Raw genomic sequence first — 18,931 nt, forward strand, 5'->3', positions numbered from 1 at the left:
AGGCTGGTGTTGAACTGTTGAACTCCTGGGCTTAAGCAATTCTCTTGCCTTGGCCTCTCAAAGTGCTGGGATTACAGATATGAGGCCATCATGCCCAGCAACTGCCTAAGAACAAAGCTAAGGACCTTTTATTGTTTTTCCCCCACCTCCTAAACCCTGTGTTTTAGACTATTTTACCCCAAAATTGCATTTATTAAATTGGTTTTCCCATTTAAAACATAAGTTGATCTTAGCACAGATCTTGATCTTGACAATCTTCAGTGAGTGAATCAATATATATATATATTTTTTTTTTTTTGAGTTGAATTCTCCCTCCCTCCCTCCCTATGATCATAGCTCACTGCAGCCTCAAGCTCCTAGGCTCAAGCGATCCTCCTGCCTCACCCTCCTGAGTTAGCTGGGACTAGAGGCGTGAGCTACCAAACTGGTGGGCTCAGGCAGTCATCTCACCTCCACCTCACAAAGTGCTGGGATTACAGGCATGAGCCACCATTCCTGGCATTAATGTCAGTTTTTAAAGACAACTTAAGACATCTTTAAGACAACTTCAGACATTTTTAAGCTTTTTGAACTGCTTGTTGCATTAGCTCCACAAATGTTGTTTTTTCTTCCTTTCATGCCAGAAGTTCAAGCTGTTAAGATTATTTTGCCTATTTATTGGCAATTACTGGGGTATGGTGCTGCTTTTTTAAAAATCACCACTATATGCTCAGTGCCTAGAACAGTGCTGTCGTATAGTAGGAAGTCAATAAATATTTGTTATAGATATTTGTGTCAAATGAATCTCTGTAAGGGGAAAGGCAGCAGAGATAAATTGTGATGGTCTTATATCTGTTGACAGTCCAGCCCATGTTTTGTTCTTTGGGTTTTTGTTTTTGTTTTTTCCCACCCCCCGGTTTGTTTGTTTTTTGAGTTGGAGTCTCACTCTGCCACCCAGACTGGAGTGTAGTGGCCACTCCCGGCCACCGCAGCCTCGACCTGCTGGGCTCTGGCGATCCTTCCGCCTCAGCCTTCCGAGTAGCCGGAATTACAGGTGTGCGCTACCACGCCCGGCTAATTTTTTCTTTTTGGTTTCTTGTAGAGATGAGGTCTCGCTGCCCAGCCAGGTCTCAAACCCACGGGCTCAGGCAATCCACTCACCTCACCCTCCCAAAGGTGTGGGATTACAGGCTGAGCCACCGAGCCCGGCAGCCCATGTTTTAATCACTTTAGAAGCTTCTTTATTTCTAATTTATTTCTGCAGGGAAGTCATATGTCTTCTATTTCTGTAGTGTGGCTATTTACCAGGTTAATATCTTCTTCCCTGTTGTTCTGTCCCTAGTGTTTGTACCTTTTAAAATAGTGCTTCTAGCCGGGCTCGGTGGCTCAGCCTGTAATCCCATGAATTTATTTCTGCAGGGAAGTCATATGTCTTCTATTTCTGTAGTGTGGCTATTTACCAGGTTAATATCTTCTTCCCTGTTGTTCTGTCCCTAGTGTTTGTACCTTTTAAAATAGTGCTTCTAGCCGGGCTCGGTGGCTCAGCCTGTAATCCCATGCCTTTGGGAGGCTGAGGTGAGTGGATTGCCTGAGGCCGCGAGTTCGAGATCCTCCTGGGCAGCGAGACCTCATCTCTACAATAAATCAAAAAATCAGCCGGGCGTGGTAGCGCATGCCTGTAATTCCGGCTACTCGGAAGGCTGAGGCAGAAGGATCGCTGGAACCCAGCAGGCGAGGCTGCGGTGGCTGGAGTGGCCACTGCACTCCAGTCTGGGCGACAGAGTGAGACTCCAACTCAAAAAAAAAAAATAGTGCTTCTGACCAAATAAAGAAAGAATATTTCTCTACAGTTCAGTTCTTTGTATCAGATCTGTAGATTGTTGTATCCTTAACCATTTAAAAATCAAAACTGATTCTTGAGGGATTGTTCTCAGTGACAGAGCAGCCATAGACAACCAGTGGATTTTTGCATTTGCCCTTAATCTCTCTTTAGCTATAAGTCATGCCTTCACGTTCTAGCAAGACCTACATATGTATAAGTCCTTTTAGGAACTACTGTTATTGTAGAAGTAAAACTCTCTTTTAAAATACAGAGAGTAGTATTCTAGTTAGTCAGTGAAACATCATTGAAAATTTTGATTTAGAAAATGTGAATAGCAGTTTTTTTCTTCAGATAAATACATCGATATTGGCATCATCTTGACTTGGCGTGTGTTTTCTTTCTCTTCTCTGGTTGACCAGGGTACGGTCATGGTGTCTGTAGACCTTTCGTTGAGAATGACCATTTCTTTTAAGGACAATATTTAGTGGTCTGGTTGAAGTTGCCTTCTTTGGAGTGAAATGAACAACAGAAGTATTCTCAATAATTTAATAGATTGTAAATCATATTTGCCACTACTTTAAAAGAAACCAAGAAATAGGAAACCTGGATTTTATTTTGACTAGAAATTGAGGTTCCTGGCGTATACATATCCAGCAGACATTCTGTTACTACTTCCTTTTTGAAAAGTCATCACTACAAATTGTTCAGATGTTCTCAGTGATAAGATTTATTACTGATGGCAAATAAATGAATTGAGGGTTTTTTTTCATTTTTTAAATCTGCAACTTCTTCTGCTGTATATTATTTGGTGTCTTTTCCCACTGGAATTTTTCCTTGTTCTGTAGCCTTTTTCATAAGGTTAAGAAATTACCTGGCCCAAATAGTAATGACCTCTTCAGATTGCTTTGAAAGTCTTACTGTTTATTTTCTGTGAGTTACCTCTGAGTGGAGTAATTTTAAATGTGACAACTCTTCTGATGCTGTTTTCTCTTGAGTTTCTTTGGAGCTCTCCTTCAAAGGTTTGCTTTGTTGTGTACAGAAAGAAATGTTGGTGGGCCTGGGAAGTCTTCATGAACAGGAAGCAGAGTTCTGGGGAGAGGAGAGCCACTTAAAGAATTATGTTCGTTCATAATAGAACTCAAATGCACAGAGTTGTCCAAGCACTGAAGAACAAGGTTATTTTCTAGACCTCTTAATTATTATATACATTTTAATGAGGTCATGAGGACACCCCCTCCCCAAGCCTCCTAGAGTTTTTTTTAGTGAAGCAAATGACTTGATCACTGTCCAGTTATCTGATTAAGTCTTTGACATGATTTAAGAAAAAGTCCCACCTGGGCCCTGAATACTGCTGGACCAGAATGAGCAGTTACATGAGAGATCAGGAGCTAGCGCAGTTCTCTCACTTGAAACTGACATCCTCTCCCTGCATTTTGAAGAGAAGATTGACCATGTTCTCAAGTGGCTGTGCAAAAATCTCACACCCTGGACTGACCAGTATGAAAACAGCTGCTGCAGCACAAAGTGTCCTTTCTCTGTCCCCAGCTGAAATTGGGGGAGGGACAAAGCCCAATTGTTGCTTACCCCATCCTATCTGCCTGCTAGAAGGCCTGTTTCCTACCCTCATGGTTTCTGCCTAACAATTGGTGTTTCTTTTTTACAGCATTATGACCCTGGACTTGTTGTGGTGATGGTAAACTTAGCAGTGGTAATTGTTTACTTTCAGACGAATTACTCCTTTTGTCATCAGTGCACCAGTATGTTAGGCTTACTTCTCTGTTGTAGCCTTCATCCTTCTGCTTGGTCTTTTTCATTTTCCTTTCCTTTCCTTATGCAACTTGTCTGATCCTTGTTCATTAAGGGTAATGTTAAGAAGGGATGTATTTGTTTGTATTAGAACTGCCAACAAAATCAGTTAAAACATTAAATTCTAATACTGTCAAAAACTTGATTTCTCCCACGATGTAATGGGCACTAGCACTTGCTACTGCAATTTAAAAATAAATTAAAACAAACTTTGACTGCCTTAGAAGGCAAAAGTACTAATGCAGCATTTGTAAACAGGGGTTTACAGCAGTAATGAATTTGTACCAAAATATTCTTGATTCTTGCTAAACAAAATCTGACAGATCAAAAAGATAACCAAAATAAAGTCAATTCCTTGGACATTTCTTTTTAATTCTTTCATTGGACCATTTGTTTTTACCAGTAAATCCCTGATTGAGACGTTATGAAAGTGATATTGCACCTAGGAAGTCATTTTTATAACCTGTCTTTAATTTGGTCCTTTTGCTAAAGATTGCAGTCACTGCTTATTTATTATACCATTGGGCGTGAAATAATAGTGCATTTTTATTTTATTTTACTGGCAGTCTTTGATAGTTTCTAAAAGAAGCCTGTATTCTAGAAGTTTTCCTCCCCCCCAGCATAAGATGTTCTTTATTTACTTAAACTGTTTTTTAAACTGATAATTACTCCTACTTACTGTTTAAAAGCAATAATGGGATATTAGCTATAAGTAGTGAAACTTCTGAGTTTTTCATTACATCTTCAGGAAAAAAAACAAATTCCACATATACAGAGCAACTGAATACGAGTGGTTGCTGGTTATTGTGAAAATGGTTTCTTCTTTTTTCTGCAGGACCAAAACCAGTCACGATAATGGCGTTTATTTTTTTTTTTTTTTAATTTTTTTGGTAATACCTCAGATTTAGCCTGAATAAGCTCAATTTTTAGCCCAAAGGTATAATACATATGTGTGTATAACAACAACAACCAAAAAAAAACAATTGTTTACACCAGCCTGAGTGAAATGATGAGGGAGGTAAACATTGTGTTTTTCACGAAAGGTGTGCAGCGGGTCAGGTAAGTCCTCTCAGTGGGCTTGCATCACAACACAGAGCGCACGTTGTGATGTAAAGCGGCTGTGGTAGTAAAGTGCTTGTCTGCCCCATTTTGCTTTGTTTGGCTGGTTATGAGTGGATTAAATAGACGTTTATTAAGAAAATTCTCCAGCATAGATCGATTAGTTGAAAGTCAATTTTCTTCGCAACGAGTCCTTTTCACAGCTTACCAATCACCACCACAGCCAGTGTGAAATCCACTCTGGAAAATGGGACTTCACAGAGCACTTGTTTAAAAGTAAAGGCAACTAATTGTTGCTTTTTATTTAAACTTTTCACAGCTCCATTTAACTGTAAAACATCTTTGAAACCAAAAATATTAACCGTACTGAGTTGTCACTATGGAGTTGTACCGCATCGAGTTCAAAAATGAACTTTTTTCTGTTTAACCATGTCAGTTGAGATACTCATTACCAATTTTAAAACTATGGGTGCCTGAATGAAACGTAATTGTACACCTAACCCTTAACTGTACCCCCCAAAATCATAATTTAAAATATTGATTAAAAAAAAACAAAAAACTATGTGTAGGAGGATCAGCAGACAGAGTGAAATGATTGTTCATGGGATGTTATTTGGAGATCTTTTTCAAAAGGAACTTCTAAAGTTTAATAATTTAAACCTCCTGGTACCCTTGCATATAAGTGCTCTGCACTACTTATTAACTTTGCCATAGTAATTTGGATTTATTCCAACTAGAGGGTTAACCAAGGTTGTTAGTTGGGTTTAAACTAGGAAAGGAAGTATGAGTATAAGCTGTGAGAATGGCTTGTGTTTGGTTCACTGTAGCTTTCTGGTCTCTGCACTCCAAGGCAAGATCTCTAACCACCCAAACCCAATGTGTCAAGTGAGCTGTTGGCTTGGCTTTGCATCTTAACCTTGATTATGTGTTCCTGTTACAGGGAGAACAGATCCCATTCCAATCGTTGTCAAGTATGATGTCATGGGCATGGGTCGCATGGAAATGGAGGTAAATTGATCTCATTAACTCATGAGTTTTATGGGATATTTTAAATTATATTCAAAATTCAGATGCCAGTGTGAGAATACATTTATCAGATGAAATGTAGTTTTAATGTTTTTCTTTGAACAACTAAAAAATATATTTTTGCACTTTCTTTTAATGCTACTTTTGAGGCAAGTAGAATATAAATAATGCCCTGTTTTAACTGTTGTTGAGTGGTTTGCCCAGGATTATACAGCAAGGCAAGATCGGATGTAGACCCAGGCCTGGTGCTTGTTTGAGTAGGCAGTGTTGCCCGACGCTTAAAGTACTTCCTGTGGTAGAATTTTTTGCCCTTGTAGGATTGTGTACAAGCTGTCATCTGTGATACCTGCTTTTCATTGCTTAAAATATTTTCTCCTTTTGCTCTTAATTCTTTGGCAGTGGACATTAAAGTGAAGTCTACTGGCATCAATAGATATATCTGCTGGAAGCCCCCAGGCTTTTTTGCAGGAGGTTTACTCTGTGGTGACATTAAAGCCCACAGCACTGAACAAAGTACAGAGTCTTTTGTTTCCAGACAGCACTGAGTCTGTGCAGTAATTTCCATAACTAGTCTCGGGGCGCTTTAGGAGTGAAAACTAACCATATCTATTTTTGCCAAGCTCGATTATGCTGAAGATGCTACCGAACGGCGCCGTGTCCTAGAAGTGGAAAAAGAAGACACAGAAGAGCTGAGACAAAAATACAAGGTACTGACATGAAGCCATTCTCGTGGGGGCCCACACTGAATAGGAGATCCATACTTTCTAGTGAAAGAGCTTTCTATTGACAACAGCATCTGTTTGGCATTGGGTGGGGACTAGTAGGAGATCTCAGGTTTCTGGTACATTCCTGTATGTTGCCTCTGTAAAAACTGTAGAGATGATAATACCTGCCTCCTAGGTCCTTTGGGAAGATTGCATCAGTTAGTGTCTGAAACAGTGCCTGGTGCACAGCAGGGAATCAAGTAGTAGCAGGAAAGAGTGTTAAGAGTCCTTTGAAAGCTTGATACCAGTTGATAAGGCTTTCCTTTCTTTTTTAAAATAATAGACGAGATATTTTAAGAATAACAAATTGAGAATCTTTTTGTTCATTTTTTTTTTTGAGTTGGAGTCTCACTCTGTCACCCAGACCGGAGTGCAGTGGCCGCTCCCGCCCACCGCATCCTCGACCTGCTGGGCTCTGGCGATCCTTCCGCCTCAGCCTTCCGAGTAGCCGGAATTACAGGCACACGCTACCTCGCCCGGCTGATTTTTTTATTTATTGTAGAGATGAGGTCTCACTGCCCAGGCGGGTCTCGAACCCGCAGGCTCAGGCAATCCACTCACCTCAGCCTCCCAAAGGCGCGGGATTACAGGCTGAGCCACCGAGCCCGGCTGTTCATTTTTAATTAAACCGAGAACTCTCAAGTTGAACTTATGCTTTTTTAAGTGGCTAGTTATGGACAACGGCAGTGGGACATGTGGGTTAGCTTTCGGAAAGGCTGAGCCGGGGACATGCCCAGGCATTCTGGTGTCCCCAGCGTCTACTATGACATAGATCAATTTGAGGAGAAGAAGCAGATGTGACTAAGATTACAAGTAGGAACTGATTTTGGTCATGACACTTAAGTTGGTAACAGAGAAAGTAATTGATTTTTTGAAATCTGTTCTACCATAAAAAAGAGAAGTAAAGCTGTGTGAGTGACCTTAGAAAGTCTCCCAACTACTTTGAACTGCCTGTAAATTTAGCCTAGTTATCTTGAATTTCCTAAATGGGTGGCAAAGAGGGAAAGGAGTGATATACCAATCTGAGCTATGAGAGTCTGTTGTCTGTCTTGGAACTCACGGATGTGTTATTTCCTTTTGTTGTTAAGATATATGAAAATTAGGTATACAGTAAACACAGGTAACTATCTAAAAGTGAAGATACTTGCTTCTGTTTTGAATTTTTAGTGCCATCTGGATTGATTTTTAAGTGATTAGAGATACTGGTGCGAGTATAAATATCGAGTTGACTTTACCTATTTTAAGAGTGCGAATGATGGAGTGAAGAAATAGGCATTTTTCTGCCTCATGGTTATACTCCAAGCGGGAGTAGAAAGTAATGGCAGGAAGGAGCAGCTGTGGGATGCAGCTGTGGGGTTCAGTATGTGAGCAGGCTGGAAGCTCTTCTCTTTCTTGTTCCACGTTGTATGTGAACACTGTCTGAGCCTCTGTAGAGCTTTTGGGAATTGCTTTCTGCCTTTAAACACTGAAGTTGAAAAAAATATATAGTGTCTTTAGTTATTCAAAAGCTCTTGCCCAGGCATCGTCATTAAATTGCTTAATTCAGTCTACCTCCAGCAGCATTATTTGCCATTCATTCATTGGATCTTATGAGTTGATCTTAGGTCATTCTGCAACCTGAAGCAGTCACCACAGATTCTGTTTTCAAATAACCTTCCTTTCTCACTGAGGAACTAGGGTTAGGGTATTTGCAGAAATATTTGGTCACAAGAAGCGTTTTACCTTGTTTAAGACATAGATTAGGTAGGAAGGTATGTTTTCTAACACAGTATTGAAAGGTAAGTGCATTTTTTCAAGTCTTTTTCTGGTAGCATCAGCATTTTTAGTGAGTACCTTTAGATTCAAGTGATAAAGTATGTATGAGTTATGAAGTAAGAATTAAAGACATCTAAGTGTGGGCAAGATAGGAAGTACTTAATAGGCCAGAATCTAATGAGGTAATTTGAACAATGAAGTCATTTTCCCCCAAGAGCATGGCATTTTCCAAACCTGACAAACTCAAGCTTTTAGTTTTCAAAGCCTGACTGAGGATGATGGAAGAGAAAGACTGGTGCTCTCTCTGTGTGCAGTAGACACTCCTCGTTCAGCTAGGACCCCTAGGGGCTCTTGTCTTCCTGTAGTGTATACCACGTGTCAGCCTGCCTCACCTCTACTTTCTCACAGAAGGACTAGTAGGAAATAATCTCATTGCTAAGCAGAACAGGGGTCGTGGAACAGGTTTTTTTTTTGTCTGAGATTGTATTACCTCAAAGCAGTTCTCACTTTGGATTTGAGATCCAGACTCACTGGATAGTTCAGAAAGCCTCAAGTTGTAAATTTAAAGTGATACCAGTCTGGTAGTCTTCCCAGTTGCTTGATAGAAACAAATGGAATTGTAAAAGGATGGTTAAGAAACATAGAACATAGAGTGAAAAGTTTTAACATAAAGACTAGAAATCTAAAAAAGAGGGGGAAGCGTGAGGCAGAGGTAGTATCTGAAGAGATAATGACTAGGATTTTTCAGCATTTATGAAAGATACCAAAATACAAACGTGAGAAGCCCAAAGAATCCTAAGCCAGATAAATACCAGAACATCCATATGTAGACACATCTTTTTGAAATACAGGACACCAGTCACAGAGATCTTAAGTGGTCTAGTGGAAACTTGACTTTCTCTAATAGGCTAGCAGAAGGATTACTTCCCAAAAGCTGTATTCTTGGAAGCTAGAAGATAGTGGCATGGTATAGGCAGAGAAAATGCCAGCCTAGAATTATATACCGGTTTAAATGTCTTTAAAGAATGAAGGTGAAATTGAAGTATTTTCAGATGAACAAAAACTATGAGAATTCACTAAATTTAGTGAGAGCCTCACTAAAAGGAATGATAAAGGTTATATACTTTAGAAGGAAAAGGATCCCAGGATCATATTTGAGAGTTAAGAATGAACGATGGGTACAGAAAACAGTAAGCTAATTAGGTAAACTTAATTAAGCATTCTGTAAGAAATAATTTCTTATAGGATTATAAAATAAGAAGCAAAATTCTTTGAGGTAGAGTCTCACTCTCTTGCCCAGACTGGAGTACAGTGGCACGCTCCCAGCCAGCCACAACAGCCTCGACCTGCTGGGCTCCAGTGATCCTTTCACCTCAACCTTCCGAGTAGCTGAAATTACAGGCACACGCTATCATGCCCAGCTAAATTTTGATTTATTGTGCAGATGAGGTCTCACCAAGTTGCCTGGATGGGTCTCGAACCTGCGGGCTCAAGCAATCACTCGCTTCAGCCTCCCAAAGTGCATGTTGATCCACCGAGCCCGGCCAAGAATTAAAATTCTTAAGAAGAATAACCTAAGTTTGGAAATAAGTATGAAGTTCAGACTTTGTGTTACTATCTCCTGGAGGAGAATAAAGGAATTAAGTTAGCGTTATCTGAAAGAAGAAATGAGAGAAAAGGAAATTTATTAAACTTAGATTAATTTAATGCATAAAATAAGAAAGTAGACAGCAACCCAAATATATCAGTAATTATATATGAGTAGACTAACTTAGTGGTTCCCAAACTTATGTGTGTGTTATAGTCACCTGTAGATTTTTTTTAAATCCCAAAGCCCTGACCAGTTTACAGTCTCCAGAGGTAGGACACAAGCGTTACTATTTTTCAAATTTCTTAGATGATTCCCATTCATGGACAAGTTTGGAAACCATTTGAGTAAATAAATGCTAAAGTTTAAAAAAAAGGTCAGATTGTTAAACCGAACTTAAAAAAAAATCCAACTCCCTGTTGTTTAACAGAGGTACACCTAAAGCTAAGGTTACAGGGAAGCTGGAAACAATAGAGGATATATAAGATACACCAGGCAGGTCTGAGCAGAGCTGGGTGTAGCTGTTGTCAGATAAGATAGTCGCTAAGGTAGATAGTTTCACCAGTAAGGTGAGCATTGTTAAATGTGTGTGCATTTAATCACACTGCCTCAAAATGCTTAAATCAGGAACTGACGGAACTACAAGCAGAAATATTGCATCCATCATCATGTAGGATATTTCAGTAGTCCCCTCTCTGTAATCAGTGGAAGAAGCAGAGGAAAAAAAATCAAGGTTATTTCGAAGATTTGAACAACTCAATTGACAAGTATTACCTCATGGTCATAGCACTGTGTACCCATCACTTTGAAAAATAAGAAATTTCTTTCCTTTTTTTTGAGTTGGAGTCTCATTCTGTTGCCCAGACTGGAGTGCAGTGGCACTCTCACGGCCACCCCAGTGTCAACCTGCTGGATTCCGGCGATCCTTCCACCGTAACCTTCCAAGTGACCAGAACTACAGACACGTCCAGCTAATTTTTGATTTATTGTAGAGATGAGGTCTCGCCAAGTTGCCGGGGCTGGTCTCAAACCCGTGAACTCAGGCAATCCACTCACCTTGGCCTCCCAAAGTGCTGGGATTACAGGCTGAGCCACCAAACCTGGCCAGAAATTTCAAACATACAGAACACTTACTTAAACTAAGGCAAATTTAAGAAGTCATATCCTGGGTCATAAACCAAGTAACAAATTTTTAAAAACCGAAATCAAGATATTAAGCCACAAACCAATTTTTAAAAAGATAATGGGAAAAACCCCATGTTTGCATTTTTACATAATCCTTCAGTCAAAGAAGAAATCACAGTGGTAACTAGAAAGTATTTTGTCCTATCTTATTTTTATTAGGGACAAGGTCTCACTCCGTCACCCAGGTTGGAATGCAGTGACATGATCATGGCGAAATGCAACCTTGAACTTGGAGGCTGAAATGATTTTTCCTCCTGGCCTGGTGAGTAGCTAGGACTACAGGCAAGTGCCACCACCCCTGGCTAATTTTTTATTTTTTGTGGAGACAGATTCTTGCTGCGTTGCCCATATTTCTCTTGAACTTCTAACCTTAAACAATCCGCCTGCCTCAGCCTCCAAAAGCACTAGGATTACAGGTGGGCACTACCACACTGAATGGGAAAGAACTTTAGACTGAAAGATAAAACTACTAGATATCAGCTAGGCGCAGTGGCTCACACCTGTAATCCCAGCACTTTGGGGGTGGAGGCGAGAGGATTGCCTGAGCCCAGAGGCTCGAGACCAGCCTGGGCAACTAGGTGAGACTACATCTCTACAATAAAAAAAAAATTTTTTTTTTCCTGTCATGGTGGTGTGCACCTGTAGTTCCAGCTACTTAGAAGCCTGAGGCAGGGCTGAGCTCGGTGGCTGAGCCTGTAATCCCAGCGCTTTGGGCGGCCGAGGTAGGTGGATTGCCTGAGCTTGCAGGTTCAAGACCTGCCCGGGCAACGTGGCGAGACCTCATCTCTACAATAAATCAAAAATTAGTCTGGCATGGTAGTATGCACCTGTAGTTCTGGCTACTCGGAAGGCTGAGGCAGAAGGATCACTGGAGCCCAGCAGGTCGAGGCTGCGGTGACTGGAAGCGTGCCACTGCCCTCCAGTCTGGGCGACAGAGTGAGACTCCAACTCAAAAAAAAAAATGAAGACTGAGGCGGAAGGCTCACCTGAGCCCAGCAGATAGAGGCTGTGGTGGCTGTCAGCATGCCACTGCACTCCAGCCTGGGTGACAGAGTCAGACTCTGACTCAAAAAAAAAAAATACTATATATCAAAACTTGTGGGATAAGCTAAAGCAGTATGATACTTGATAGCAAATATGTATATAGAAATAAATGAAGTAAACATTCCTCTCAGGAAGTTAGAAAAGAGTAGCAAAATAAACCCAAATAATGTAAAAAGAAAGAAATATTAAAGATAAGAACAGAAAGTCAAGTGTGGTGGCACTCACTTGGAGTCCCAGATACTTGGGATGCTGACACAAAAGGATCATCTGAGCCCAGGAGCTCAAGAGTGTAGTGAGCCATGATCATACCATTGCACTGTAGCCTGGGCAACAGAGTGAGATCCTGACTCTAAAAAGAAAAAAAGGAAAAAAGATAAGAACAGGAATGAAACAGACAACAAACTTACAGCAAAGCTAAAAGTTAGTTCTTTGATGTACTTGTGATATTAAGAGAAAAAAACACAGAAAACCAATACTTGTAACAAAAAAAGAAGACATAATTATAGGTGCAGTAGGCACTAAAAGGTAAGATGAAAATATTATAAATAACTTTATGCCAGTCAATCAAAAATTAGTTAAGTAGGCAGATTTCTGAAAAACATAACTTGCTAAAATAGACTCAAGAAGAATAGAAAACCTGAATAATTCTGTAACTGTTATATACTTGAATATATAGTAAAATAAAAAAATTTTCCATAAGGCCCAAATAAATTTACTAGTAAGTTATATCAAAATTCACAGAGGAGGCTGGGCATGGTAGCTTATGTCTATAATCCCAGCACTTAGGGAGGCTAAGGTGAGAGGATTACCTGAGCTCACAGGTTCAAGACCAGCCAGGGCAACTTGGTGAGACCTCATGTCTACAATTAATCAAAAAATTAGCCAGATGTGGCAGCGCATGCCTGTAGTTCAGCTCCTTGGAAGGCTGAGGCGGAAGGATCACCTGAGCCCAGCAGATCGAGGCTGCGGTGGGTGGCCATGAGTGTGCTACTGCACTCCAGCCCGGGCAACAGAGTGAGACTCCAACTCAAAAAAAAAAAAAAAACCTCACAGAAGGCCAGGCATTGTGGCTCACGCCTATAATCCTACCACTTTGGGAGGCAGAAGTGAGAGAATTGCTTGAGCCCAGGTGTTTAAGTCCAGCCTGAATAACGTAACAAGACCTTGTCTCTACAAAAAAATAAGCCAAGCATGGTGATGCACGCCTCTAGTCCCAGATACTCAGGAGGCTGAGATGGAAGGATTGCCTGTGCCCATTAGGTCAAGGCTGTGGTGAGCCACTGTACTCCAACCTGCTGACAGAGTGAGACCCTGACTCAAAAATAAATAAATAAAATAAAAATAAACATTGTGCTGGAGGTTCTAAACAGGACACTAAGATGGACAGGCGAAAACAAAGGTAAAATTAATTAAAGGAAGAAATAAAACTCTTTGTTATTTGTAGTTACATATTTTTAAAAATTTAACAAGGAGTTAGGATATGATGCTTGCCAAAATGTCATCATTTGTAATAGCATAAAAATATATGAAGCACCTAGGTATAGATGTAATGAGATATGGAAGACTTATGGCAAAAGTCTACAATATTATTGAAAGTCATTGAAGAACAATTGGCTAAGTGAGATTTTATTTATTTTTTATTTATTATTTATTTTTGAGCTGGAGTCTCTGTTGCCCAGGCTCGAGTACAGTGGCACGATCATTGTCACCGCATCCTTGACCTGCTGGTCTCAGATCTTTTTGCCTTAGCCTTCCAAGCAGTTACCATGTCCGACTAATTTTTTTATTTGTTGCAGAGACAAGGTCTTGCCAAGTAACCCAGGTGGTCTCGAACTCCTGGACTCAGACAGTCATCTCACCGTTGCTTCCCAAGGTACTGGGGAAGTAAAAAGTGAGATTTTGAAATATTTGTTGGCTTGGCTCAGTGGCTCGGCCTGTAATCCTAGCACTTTGGGAGGCTGAGGCGAGTGGATTGCCTGAGCCCACGGGTTCGAGATCAGCTCGGACAACTTGGCAAGACCTCGTCTCTACAATAAATCAAAAATTAGCCAGGTGTGGTGGTACGCCCCTGTAGTTCTGGCTGCTTGGAAGGCTGAGGTGGAAGAATCGCTGGTGCTCAGTAGGTCGACGCGGGGGTGGCCATGAGTGTGCCACGGCACTCCAGCCTGGTTGACAGAGTGAGACTCCAACTCAATAAAAATAAAAATAAAATATGTTTTGTTCACAGATTGGCAGACTCATTATAAAGGTGTCTGTTTTCCCCAAAGTTTTCTATATATTCAATACAGTCTAATCAAAATCTCAACAGGATTTTGTGTGAAATTTTACAAGCAGATTCTAAAATTTATGTGGAACTGCAAAGGGCCAAGGATAGTCAAAGCATTCTCAAAGAACTACATAAGATAAAAGAACTTGCTTTACCAGCTATCAAGATTCTTATAAAGCTATGGTCATTAAGCAGTGTGATCTTGGCACCAGGGATAGGCCAGTGGAATAGAAAAGAGAGCCCAGCACATACCCTTACATATTGGCCGCTTGATAAGACAAAGATAGTATTGCCTGCTGGTAACTGGGGAAAGAGTGAACTTTCCAATAAAAGACTGTGAGACAGTTGGTTATTCACTTGGAAGATAATGCTTTTGGACCCCCTACCTCAGCCATACAGTTGTCAATTGCAGTTGGATTAAAGATTTAAATGTAAAAGGAAAAAATAAAGCTTTCTGAAGATAATATAGAATATAAATTACCCTTCTAGCTGTGCCTAACTTACCCTTTATTTATTGACCTTTTCAGTGATATTTTCCTCAATATTTTATTATGAAAATTGTCAAACATGCAGAAAAGTTGAAAAAGTATACAGCGAATACCTATATACCTACCGCTTATATTCTGCAGTTACTGTGTGTGTGTGTGTGTATGAGATAGGTTCTCACCCATGCTGGAGTGCAGTGGTACCAGTATAACTCACTGCAGCCTCAACCTCCTGGGTTCAGGCGATCCTTCCGCCTCAGCCTCCTGTGTAGCTGGGACTGCGGGTGCAGGCCACCTTGCCTGGCTAATTATTTTTATTTTTATAGAAATGAAATCTTGCTATGTTGGCTAGGCTAGTCTCGGACTTGGGTTCAAGCTATCCTCCCACTTCATCCACTTTGTCCAGCCTACAGTTACATTTATAAATTATTGATTTGTTGCATATCAACAACTTTTTTAAAAGATAGCATATTGAAAATTATTGCCCTTTTGAAAAAACAGAGTACCCTTCCTTAGCCACAGGAGATACATTCTAAGACCCTTAGTGTATGCCTGAAACTGTAGATAGTGCTAAAAACTCCATAAACTACATTTCTTTTTCTTTTCTTTTCTTTTTTTTAATTGAAGTCTCACTTTTTGTCCCCAGACTGGAGTGCAGTGGCACACTCACGGCCACATAGCCTCCACCTGCTGAACTTCGGTGATTGTTCCACCTCAGTCTTCCTAAACTACATTTCTATACATACATACATACATACATACCAATAATAAAATTTAATTTATAAATTAGGCACAGTGCGAGATTAACAACAGTAAGAGTAGAATGGTTATAACAATATACTGTAATAAAAGTTACATGAACATGGTCCTCCCCAGTATCTTATTATACTGTATCTATTTTCAGACTATGGTTGACCATTGGTGATTGAGACAAAGAAAACAAAATTGTGGACAGGGGATACTATTGTAATCTTTAAATTTCTGTTGATCCTTTTTTCTAATTTATCTGGATTTTTATTCTTGAAAATAGTGCCCTACTCTTGTTTTTCGATTCACTCCTGCCTCCTTTCTTTTGAGTGTTCTGAGTGTCCTTATTTTATAATTTTTTTCAAATCTCTTATCTGTAGTACTTGATTTTTTTTTTTTTAATTTTGAATTGGGGTCTCACTATGTCTCCCTAAGAGAGCATGACAGTCATGGCTCATGGCAGCCTTGACATCCTGGACTCAGCCAATTCTCTTGCCTCAGCCTTCTAAGTAGCTGAGACTATAGGCACATGCCACCACGCCTGGCTAATTTTTTGGTGTTTTGTAGAGACAGGATTTCACTATGTTGTTCAGGCTCGTCTCGAACTCCTGGGCTCAAGCAGTCTGCCTGCCTCAGCTCCCAAAGAGCTGAGATTACAGGTGTGAGCCACCACCGCACCTGATTTGGTAGATGTTTTTATAGTCTGTTGCTTCTCCTGACTTGTCATGATGGTTTGTCTCCTTGTGTGGTTTGCGGGGTTTGGTTGTTGTCTCATTCTCTCTGGGAATTCCTCATATCCTGGATTTTAGAGGGAATCTTATGGATCAGTTCCATATGTACTTGTACGTGGACTGGTTTTAGGATATTGATACCTAAGCCAGGGCTTCCTGCTGTGAGTAGAAAGTGTAAACTCTTCAGGTCCACAAGTGACTCTGGTATTAAATTCTAACTTCTTATACTTAACTTTTTCCATTCACACCTTGGTAAAATATGTGGCAGATTTCTTTATTATTTTTTTTTTTTTTAGAGACAGAGTCTCACTGTTGTCCATGATGGAGTGTAGTGGTGTGATCATAGCTTACTGCACCCTTGAACTTCTGGGCTCAAGTCATCCTCCTTCCTTCAGCTAACCACGCCTGGCGAATTGTTTCAGTTTTATAAAGCGTCTGTCTTACTGTGTTGTCCAGACTGGTCTCAGACTTCTGGCTTCAGGGATCCTCCTGCTTTGACCTTCCATCTTTTATATTTTTTTAATTTCATTTTTATCACAGTTGTACATAGTCTTAAAACCAAATAGTTGCGTTAGAAAAAACAAAAACTGCAGTCTCATATGTCATTCTTGTTATTTTATTAAATATCGGTGTGATATTTTTTAAATGTGTATAATAAAAGGAAAAACTATAAACATAGTGTATCTTACACTCAATTTAAGAAAAAGAACACTATCAGTAATCTTACAATGCCATCCCAGTTTGTCCTTCTTTGGAGGGAAGCACTGTCCTGAATTTTGTGTGTATCATTAATTCCCTTGCATTTTTTAGGTAGATTTTTTTTCTTGTTGAGATGAAAATTCACATAATATAAAATGCACCATTTTAGTCATTTTATATTAATACAATGTAATGATCTTTAGAGTATTACAACTTGTACAACCATCACCACTGATTCCAGCACGTTTCTGTCACCTCAAATAGAAACCATGGGCTTTGCAGCCATTCCTCCTTCTCTTCCCAATTCCCCTGGCAACTACTACTCTACCTCCTGTCTCTGTCAACTTGCCTGTTCTGGGTACTTATTATGAATGGAATCATACAAGATGTGGCTTTTTGTATATGATTTCTTTCACTTAGCCAGTGCTTTCAAGGTTCACCCATGGTGTAGCATTATTCATACTTCATTTTTTAAAAAATTTTTTATAATTATTTTTAAAATATGGGGTACAAATGAGGGTTAAGTACATATGTGGTGATCATACAGATAAAGTGTGGGTACCCTTATTGATGTTATGTGCCCCTCCTTTCCTGGCAGTGTCCCACTACTGCCAATCCATTTCTTATAGTATTATGACAAATGTTCAGGGTCTACTTATGAGTGAGTACATGTGGTACTCAGATCTTTGTTTCTGTGATATATCAGTGAGTATTATAGACTACTTCCATCCAGGTTGCTGCAAAGTTCGTAATCTTCTTTTTCTTTATGGCTGTATATTTCATTGTGTAAATGTACCACATTTTCTTTTGATGGGCAACACGGCTGGTTCCATGTTTTTGTTATTGTGAATAATGCTGCAGCAAACATATGTGTGCAGGTATCTTTATTGTTGAGTGATTTGTGTTCCTCCAGGTATATTCCCAGAAGGGGGATTACTGGATAGTATGGGAGGTTGATTTTTAGGTTTTTTAGAAATCGCCACGCTGTTTTCCACAGAGGTTGTGCTAGTTTACTTTCATCTTTTTTTTTTTTAATGACTGAATAACATTACACTGTATGGATATATGACAGTTTGTTTACTCATTCATTAGTTTACTCATTCATTAGACTTTTAGATTCCACTTTCTGACTGTTATGAATATATGTTGCTGTGAACGTTCTTTTTCTTTAGTTGGAATCTCACTCTGTTCCCCAGACTGGAGTGCAGTGGCCGCTCCCGGCCACCACAGCCTCAACCTGCTGGGCTCCAGCGATCCTTCCCCCTCAGCCTTCCAAGTAACCGGAACTACAGGCGCGTGCTACCACGCCCGGCTAGTTTTTGATTTATTGTAGAGACGAGGTCTCACCAGGTTCCCCGGGCAGGTCTCGAACCTGCGGACTCAGGCAGTCCTCTCGCCTCAGTCTCCCAAAGTGCTGGGATTACAGGCTGAGCCACCAAGCCTGGCCCTGTGAACATTCTTTTTTTATTTTTTTTGAGTTGGAGTGTCACTCTGTCGCCCAGACTGGAGTGCAGTGGCATATTTGTGTCATTATATTTTTCAGTTGGTATATATCTAAGAGTAGAATTTCTGGTCATCTGGTAGTTCTGTGGTACCTTGTTGAGGAACTGCCAGACTCATTTCCAAAGGGCCTATACCTGTTAACATTCCTACTGGCAGTGTATAGGTGTTTCATTTTCTCTATTTCCTCACCAACACTTTAAAAAAATTTTTTTTGTTGTTCTTTTTTAACATAGTCATCCTAGTAGGTGAAAAGCATAGTATCTCTGTTTGGCTTTGATTTGCATTTTCCTGATGACTTGATAATGTTGACTGTCTTTTCATGTGCCAATTACCATTTGTATGTCTTTTTTGGGGAAATGTCTATTCAGATCTTTTGGCCTTCTTTTTGTTTTTGTTTTGTTTTGTTTTGTTTTGGTTGGGGTCTTACTCTGTTGCCCAAGCTGGAGTGCTGTGGCATGATCACGGCTCTCCG

The 18,931-nt window shown here is 40.1% G+C and overlaps 1 protein-coding gene across 1 annotated transcript in view; it reads left to right on the forward strand.

Annotated features, from left to right (window-relative positions):
* GPATCH8 (G-patch domain containing 8) overlaps positions 1 to 18,931 on the forward strand; it is a 100,690-nt gene that overhangs the window by 46,437 nt on the left and 35,322 nt on the right. The window contains 2 exon segments of the mRNA XM_021718493.1: positions 5,607 to 5,674; positions 6,313 to 6,399. Of these exon segments, the coding sequence (XP_021574168.1) occupies positions 5,607 to 5,674; positions 6,313 to 6,399 (155 nt within the window).

Source organism: Carlito syrichta, unplaced genomic scaffold, assembly GCF_000164805.1.
Source record: "Carlito syrichta isolate Samal-C Ts95f unplaced genomic scaffold, Tarsius_syrichta-2.0.1 Scaffold312243, whole genome shotgun sequence".
Classification (NCBI taxonomy): domain Eukaryota; kingdom Metazoa; phylum Chordata; class Mammalia; order Primates; family Tarsiidae; genus Carlito; species Carlito syrichta.